Raw genomic sequence first — 9,117 nt, 5'->3', positions numbered from 1 at the left:
ACATCTAGTCGAACAGTTGTTAAGTTCTGTTCATAGAAAATATAATAAAAAGGAGCAAAGATACTCTCGTCATTTCCTGATACTGCAGTAATCTAGACTTGCCTACTAATATAGACTTGCTTGGGCTTTTTTTGGATATATTTGTTTCAGGGTCAGTATCACAGATTATTAAATGTGCAGTAGTCAGGCATGGTCTCCGACCACGCTGAAGATGCCTGACATCTCGCCCATCGCCAAACAGATCCCAGCAACTTGGCAACTGTGTGGTAGCCAAAACAAACGCATCGGGATCTCGTAATGGTATGTTAATAAAATACATATAAATTAAAATTATTGCTTAAGTGCCAATCAGCCACAGAAGAATTCCTTACTGTTGGCGTTGACTGACATAATTTTGTTATAAGCCGTATTGTATCACCAATTATTGGGCAATTACAAGATATTGAGTTCTTAGACGTAAACAATGAATGAAATTATGGGTGAAGTAATTTATCTAGCTCTATGACTGATACGTTTTCCAATCGACTCCCATTAAAATACATCGATAATGCATACAAAATACATTACTGAACTATATTATTGCTGATCATGGATAATCTGTATGGAAGGGGCATTATTCATTCATATTCATAGGAGGGCCTGATATACGACTTAATAGGGAAACATCCTCTTTTGCACAGTTAAAAACTACATCAAGTCCCTTCAGCGAATTCAGCGTAAATAGGTGATAAAAAATTTTGGTCAATGAAACTTGAGATAAATTACTTCCAGACTTGACGATTTACCATTTAAATTGTCTTTTCTCTTCTGCTGGACATTTTTTTATTTGCAGAAATTAGGTTTGCCCTGTGTTTTTCCCATTAACTAAACCGGAAATATCACCTAGCTGTACATTTTCTACCAATCTACCCGTGATTCGGTTAATAATACCCCCCAAAACATATAACTTGAAAGGATTTTGATGCAATGATCGGAATACTTGTACTCTGAAATTTTTATTTGATCAGAAATGATATTTTTCCAAAATACCGTATTTTTAGTTGCAAGTTTTACTAATTAAGATAATATTAACCATAATCACTTTTGTACAGCTGGACGTTATTGGCGGGTAAGTTTTACGTATGAAAAAAAAATGACCAGTCACCGCTGAGGCCTCCTCGGTTTCTGCTGCAGTTAATGGATAAAAACAAAATGCAAAAATCGTAATTACAACCGACAAAAGTTATATGTATAATATCAGGCAGTTATACATATCCTATATCCACAAAGTAGGTTGGTTTGTTGTTTAACGCCGCATTCAGCAATATTCCAGCTATATGACGGCAGTCTGTAAATAATCGAGTCTGGACCAGACAATCCAGTGATTAATATCATGCGTATCGATCCACGCAATTGGGATCCATGACATGCATCAACTAAGTCAGCGGGCCAGACCACCCGATCCCGTTAGTCACCTTTTACGGCAAGCATGGGTTGCTGAAGACCTATTCTACCCCGGAATCTTCACGGGTCTATATCCAGAGAGAGGAATAATATCCCCAGTCTGTCTTACATATCAAATATAGCCAATGCAAGTCTATAATGTTTGGCAAGTCTAGATTACTGCAGTATCAAATGAAGAGAGTCTCTGGGCTCCCTTTTATTATCTTTTTGTTAAGATAATTGAACAACTATTTTTTTTCCCTGTACGATATGATCATTTCAGAGACTAGATAATGGTCTATAACATCCCATACATATCAAGCTGTACAAAGAAACTTGTTCGATGTCACGTGTCTTTGTGACAATCTAATATTTTGATACATATCGATATATAGAGCCTTTTGGGGTATCTTAATTCGTGTTCGTTTCTCAAATGACCACGTAAGTTTGTTTCAGGTGTTTCACATAGGTGTCAAGTCTCATTGGTCAGCTGAGATAGCACACGTGACAACTATGTTCATGATGTCCATGGTTCATTAAAAAATCCAAATGATCAATCTATCAACGTACTATCGGCTAATCCTTTGACCAAAGTATGTTGTTTTGACATAAGCACTTCACGCCCAGATATGGGTGTATTTCGTCTGCTTTAGTAAACCTACGTACATGAACACTAACTTTTGACAAATCTACTCCGCAAGATAACATTGATTTATCAATCAAATTATCGGTTAATCCTTTGATCGATGTTTTTTAGCAACTCAACAGATCATTCTTCTCTTACTGTGTTGCCATGGTTATTACTTAACATGTAGTCCATTCACCGCATCAGACTGGATTTATAACCCAGTCTTCTATTGAGTAATTACCCCAGACACAAGAAATGCCAAAAGGGAACCGCTGAATGCTACATATCCTCTGGGGCGGTCAGGGTAGCCTCGTGGTTAAAGCGTTCGCTCGTCACGCTGAAGACCCGGGTTCGATTCTCGACATGGGTACAATGTGTGAAGCCCATTTCTGGTGTCCCCCTGCCGTGATAATGCTGAAATATTGCTAAAAGCGGCGTAAAACAATACTCACTCACTCACTCACTCACTCACTCACTCACTCACTCACTCACTCACTCACTCACTGTATATCCTCTACACCCCCAGAGGCAGGGATGAACGTTATTGAGTAATTTGGCAGTCTTTGTCAGACAATCTGAGTGGTTCTACCACTAATTCTATCTGATTATATTGATGACTTTATCTTCTTGTTCCTTCAACATCCGACAGTCGATAGTATACAAAACCCCTGGAATGGGAAAATGGGGTTTTAATTACGGCTTCAAATAAATCAAATTGTTCTTTTTAATAGTATAGGTCTGTTGACATGATATTATAACGTGATATTATTAAAGATCAACCTATAAAATACAGCAATGGTATCCAAATCAATATGTCACCTTGCCCGTGAAGATCCGGGGTAGAATAGTTCTTCAGCAACCAACTAAGCTTGTCGTAAGAGGCGACTAACGGGATCGGGTGGTCAGGCTTGCTGACTTGGTTGATGCATGTCATCGTATTCCAATTGCTTGGATCGATGCTAATGATGTCAATCACTGGATTGTCTGGCCAAGCCTCGATTATTTACAGACCGCCGTCATATAGCTGGAATTTTGCTGCGTGCGGCGTTAAACAAACAAACAACCAAATAATCTGTCATCTTATAATCCACGCATTCAGAAATCCGAACATGTTTTCACTGCGGGGAGACATATTTTTTATCAAACTATAACCATCAGGGGAATTTCCAAATAACGGCATCCGATGAGGTTGTCGCGCTCTGTTGCGTTAGCCAGCTGATCGACTCACGGCAGCTACTGAATAAAAATATGAGCCTTAGCTGGTGGTGTGAGGCAGTCGGATAGAAGCCAGAGTGTAGTTTCCCTTTATTTATAATATAAGTAAAAATGGACGTTATTCTCCTGACATACACGTTGCAACAGTATTCATGATGCCACGGACATTTTCTAAGCTCCCGTTCTAGCGTCTTTCCGTAGTAAATACATAAACAGCTGATGAAGCGTGCGCCACGTGTGGCCTCAGACCACAATTAATTTCCTTCTTTGCTATCTACAGTGACATGACAGCCCACCATAATTATTATCAGTCGTAGGCTGTTCTCCTGTTGCATGCTGACCAACCTGCCACTTGTCACTTAAAACGCAAACTTACGTCCAGGATCCACCACCTTGCTTTCGCAGTAACCACTGTCAACAATGCTCACCGGAAGTTTCGAGCCGAAACACACACAGCGGCCTTCAACTTGGGGTCAAATCATGGGAAGCTGGAATCAATACCTTCACAGATTGGGGCTTACAAAAAATTGACAGCAAACTACAATGTCTTATCTTTCATTTAAGCTATCACAAGTCACTCCAAAAAAATTGCCACAGGCTGAACAGCCCATTTCAACTGGGTACTATATTCTCCTATTTTCCTTCCGGTTCATGGTAAAACTTAGGGGGGATAACTGTGGTCTGAGGCCGTGTCCATATCGAATGGAAGCCGCCATTGTTGAGTCGTGCCTGTATCACTGAAGCGCACGCGCTGCCTACCTAGACAACCAGGTCTCCAGGAGAGAAACACAGGGGATAGTGAGTTAAAATGGATAAATAACCACGATCACAAAGAAAGGAGACGCATTTCTCTAAGCAGACGCTGTCAAATGATGTAACTTCGAAGCCATGTAATATTGTAATCTTGTCAATACTTACATTCGATTGCTGCCTGTGTGCGACCTCCCGGCTTTGCTTGCTGCACGTTATGACGAGCGCTGGTGGGGTTGTGTTACTATTTTAAGAATACATCCTGTCTTTCGCTTCAACCAGAGTCGATATACATATGTACCTAATATGGGCTCTGCCTCAACAGCGAGTGAGTGAGTATAGTTTTACGCCGCTTTTAGCACTATTCCTGCAATATCACGTCGGAGGACACCAGAAATGAACTTCACACATTGTACCCATGTGGGGAATAGAACCTTGGTATTGGGCGTGACGACCGAACCCCTTCACCACCAGGCTACCCCACCGACCACCTCGGTAGAGGCAGGGGACCGGTCTGTTTTTCTATAACTTAGTTAATCGAACACCTATTTCTATGCGGATTTGTGTTTTTATGACAAATACTGAAAAAAAAGAGTAGAAATGGTAATGGTATTAATATTCCTATTTATTTTATTTTTTTGTGGTAACATTCATTGTACTCGCATCTCTTGCTTTAATGAAGTTTGTAAAGAACTTATTTAGTTTTCATTAAGGTGCATTGATGTTTCAAATTGATAAACCCATCAATATATGATTCATATTTTCTTAGCTAGGCTACGCAGATAAACTCAGGGGTCGAACGATCGCATCAAAAAGTGGAAGAGATATGACAATCGGTATTAGACAACTGACGTTAGGAATGTGAGAATATGCGGGAAATACCAAACTTATCCCACCTGTTCGCAAAATGGACTTGTCCGACATTGCCGAGGTCGGATTCCATTCAGGGAGTCATCATTATGTAAATACGGGTAAATATATTTCAAGTTTGTACGGTTTAGTAACATCCTTAAAGAGGCTGAACATAATATTGATATCTCATGTAAGAAATAATCGACTGGCGGTTTATTCTCCCTGCAGTGTTTTATTGTAAAACTGCTAATCGTCATTTATTTTTAGATTAACTTTATTTCATTTGCTTGAGTTTTAGTTGAGATACCTATTGTCACCAATATCAAAAAGGGGCGGTAGGGTAGCCTGGTGGTGAAAGGGTTCGATCGTCAAGCCGAAGACCCGGGTTCGATTCCGTTCATGTGTACAATGTATAAAGTCCCCCCTCCTGGGGTATTGCAAAAAGCGGCGTAAAACATACTCATGCTCTTCAACGTCATAAATATCGTATGTATGAATTTATCTATCAGTTAGCTTTATTTGATGTGCTTTATGTTTGTTTTAGTTCCGATAACTCTTGCCTCCAAATTCATAAATGCTACATATATCGTATTGATAAATATTGTATTGTTTTTTTTAAATATTAAGTTTCGTTTGTTTGTTTGTTTGTTGTTTAACGCCGCACTCAATATTCCAGCTATATGACGGCGGTCTGTAAATAATCTAGTCTTTACCAGACAATCCAGTGATTGATATCATGAGCATCGATCCACGCAATTGGGACACGATGACATGCATCTACCAAATCAGCGCGCCTTACCATCCGATCCCGTTTGTCTCCTCTTACGACAAGCATCGTATTGTATACAGAAGTGAGTGATAAGTATTATATATAAATTAATAACGTGTTTTATATTGAAATAACTGTTTTGTATAAATGCCATTGTATTGTGTAACGACGTAGGGGACGTAGAGTCAAGAACGTGTAGTGCATGTTGACAGACACAATATATTAATGTATGTATGTATGTAGGTCGCTGGAGTCCCTGGGTGACCTGTGGGTGACCGCCCGGTGACCGGATGAGGTTAGCGGTCAGGGATATCTATCTGCATCCGGCCACTAGACCCCAGCATAAAGTGGCATCCCCGTGTTGTCGTACTTTGCAGCCGTACGATACACTTTTGAAGTGTAACATTAATCCATACAAAGAATTTATGGTTCCATGAAAACTTATTCACACTCTATGGAAAATGTCTCACTGAAAATTTGGTTATTTTTTGTTTATTTGTTTGTTGTTTAACGCCGCACTCAGCAATAGTCAAGCTATATGACGGCGGTCTGTAAATAATCGAGGCTGGAACAGACAATCCAGAGATTGACATCATGAGCATCGATCCACGCAATTGGGACACGATGACATGCGTCAACCAAATCCTGACCACCCGATCCCGTTTGTCGCCTCTTACGACAAGCATAGTCGCCTTTTACGGCAAGCACGGGTTGCTGGAGACCTATTCTACCCCGGATCTTCACGGGTTAATGTTACGTGAACTTGTCACAATGGTTCAGTAATAATTTAAGTGGGCACGGGTTGCAGGTCACAGCGAATGTGTTAATTGCCTTGTTTTGACCAAGAGTCTAGTGGTGTATAAGAACAATCAGCACACTAATTAAACAGGCTAACTACCTTGTTTGTCAAAGCAGGGTTGTAGACGATGACAGTTAGTTTATTGTCTTGTTCTGGACAGGCTAACTACTGGTCAACTCTGAAACATACAGAGTTGCTGTATGACTACATGTAAGGAAGATAAGATAGCCTTTGATTTATCCCTGTCCAAGAGCACGTGGTTTTAAACATGTGGTCACTACATGGCCAGAGGATTATTAACGACCGAGATAGATAGCATTGGATTTAAATATCCCCTACGCAGCAAGAATATGAACTTGCTTACGTCCTCCACGAGGCAAACTCTGGGCCTCAAGGTCAACGGGCAAAGCCCTGCCACCCCTTAAATACGGAGGTGGTTTCAGAGTGAGTGAGTGAGTTGGGTTTAACGCCGCATTTAACACTATTCCAGTTATATCGCGGCGTGTCAGCTTAATGTGGGAGGAAAGCCCGAAGTGATGCAGGTCTCAGACGTTTACCACTTCGGTGAAACCCACGAGCACGGGTATGGTGCTGACAAACCTAGAAGCATAATTGGGGCGAACCGGGATTCGAACCCACAGTCATAGGTTTCTGGCAAGCTCAAGGGACGCAACTCTGCACAGTGAATCGCGGCGCCTTAGACCACTGGGCCACCCGTGCCCCCTCCCTGTCCAAGAGCACGTGGTGTAAACATGTGGTCACTACATGGCCAGAGGATTATTAACGGCCGAGATAGATAGCATTGGATTTAAATATCCCCTACGCAGCAAGAATATGAACTTTGTAAACCTTTATTCCAGAACTATGAAACGTGTGATGTTACATCCCTCGCTTCATTGAACACACTGATAAGTTGGATTCCACGGCGAATCCTTGTGTTTCTGCAGATTACCTGAGTGTGTCAATCCTTTCTCACAAACAATGCACTCGTAAAGGTTTCATTCCATTGTGAATCATCACTTGTGTATGCAGAGTACCTGAGTGTCAAAATATTTTCCCACATCGAACACACTGCTAAGGCTTGCTTCCACTATGAATGGTCAGGTGTCGCTTCAGGCTATTTGAGTATGTAAACGCTTTACCACACACATCACACTGATACGGCTTGCTAGCACTGTGAATGGTCATGTGTTTCTGCAGGCTACTTGAGTGTGTGAACCACTTATCACACACAACACACTGATAAGGCTTGATTCCACTGTGAATCATCATGTGTGTCTTCAGGTTACCTGATTGTGCAAATGCTTTCCCGCATTCAACACACTGATGAGGTCTCATTCCAGTGTGAATCGCCATGTGATTCTTCAGAGTACCTGATACTGTAAATGTTTTCTGACATATATTACACTGATAAGGTCTGACTCCACTGTGAATCCTCATGTGTTTCTTCATGTTACTTGATACTGTAAATTCTTTTCCACATTCAACACACTGATAAGGTTTGATTCCAGTGTGAATCCTGATGTGATTCTTCAGAGTACTTAATCGTGTCAATGTTTTCTCACATATATTACACTGATTAGGCTTGACTCCACTGTGAATCCTCAAGTGTATCTGCAGGTAATTTGATCGTGTAAATTCCTTCCCACATTCAACACACTGATAAGGTTTGATTCCAGTGTGAATCCTCATGTGTGACTGCAGCTGACCCGATTGTGTAAATGTTTTCTCACACACAATGCACGGATAAGGCTTAATTCCACTGTGAATCCTCATGTGTGCCTGCAGATGTCCTGAACCTCTAAACCTTTTACCACATTCAACACATTGATAAGGGTTGCTTCTACTGTGTACGTTCATGTGTTTCTGCAGGCTGCCTGACTGTGTGAACCCTTTCCCACATTCTACACACTGATAAGGTTTGATTCCAGTGTGAATCAGCATATGTTTCTGCAGATGAAATGATAATGTAAATGTTTTCTCACACACGATGCACTGATGAGCCTTGATTCCACTATGAATCATCATGTGTTTCTGCAGGCTACCTGACTGTGTGAACCCTTTCCCACATTCTACACACTGATAAGGTTTGACTCCAGTGTGAATCAGCATATGTTTCTGCAGATGACCTGATAATGTTTTCTTACAAACAGTGTACTGGTGAGGCTTGATTCCACAGTGAATCGCCATGTGCCTTTTCATGTCTTCTGATTTAATAAATGTTTTCCCGCATGCACTACACGTTGACTGATCTTCTGGACCACCACAATCTTTGTGTTCCTTGAGATCACCTATTTCCTGAGTGTCAGTAATTTCCAGCAATTCTCTCTCACAATCACTGACTACACATGTTTCAGAAACAGAGCCAGAATTCTGTGGTTGGCTTTGTACTTCCATTGTTAACGTGTGGATGTTATGGTGTTCACTGAAAACAAAAGAGTTGTCTTTTATCATGATAATGCATTTTCAAAAGATGTTTCCACAAGAACACCAACAATAACGAGGGCTGAGACCCGTGAAGATCCGGGGTATAATAGGTCTTCAGCAACCCATGTTTGCCGTAAAAGGCGACTAACGGGTTCGGGTGGTCAGGTTCGCTGACTTGGTTGATGCATGTCATGGATCCCAATTGCGTGGATCGATCGATGCCCATGATATTAATCACTGGATTGTCTGGTCCAT

At 41.1% G+C, this 9,117-nt stretch overlaps 1 protein-coding gene across 1 annotated transcript; it reads right to left on the bottom strand.

The window, feature by feature from the left end:
- Positions 1-7,270: 7,270 nt before the first annotated feature.
- LOC125382914 (zinc finger protein 429-like) lies at positions 7,271-8,577 on the bottom strand. The gene has a single exon (XM_048401193.1). The coding sequence runs from the start codon at positions 8,545-8,547 to the stop codon at positions 7,510-7,512; it is 1,038 nt and encodes a 345-aa protein (XP_048257150.1). The 5' UTR covers positions 8,548-8,577; the 3' UTR covers positions 7,271-7,509.
- Between the last annotated feature and the right edge of the window lie 540 nt (positions 8,578-9,117).

This window comes from Haliotis rufescens, unplaced genomic scaffold (genome assembly GCF_023055435.1).
Source record: "Haliotis rufescens isolate VD_foot unplaced genomic scaffold, xgHalRufe1.0.p SCAF_21, whole genome shotgun sequence".
Taxonomy (NCBI): Eukaryota; Metazoa; Mollusca; class Gastropoda; order Lepetellida; family Haliotidae; genus Haliotis; species Haliotis rufescens.
The sequence above is the reverse complement of the archived record's forward strand: the minus strand, read 5'-3'. Positions and strand labels throughout refer to the sequence as shown.

Bases quoted from the DNA above. Each gene is read 5' to 3' on its own strand.
- LOC125382914 (XM_048401193.1), bottom strand. From the start codon at position 8,547: ATGCTGATTCACACTGGAGTCAAACCTTATCAGTGTGTAGAATGTGGG.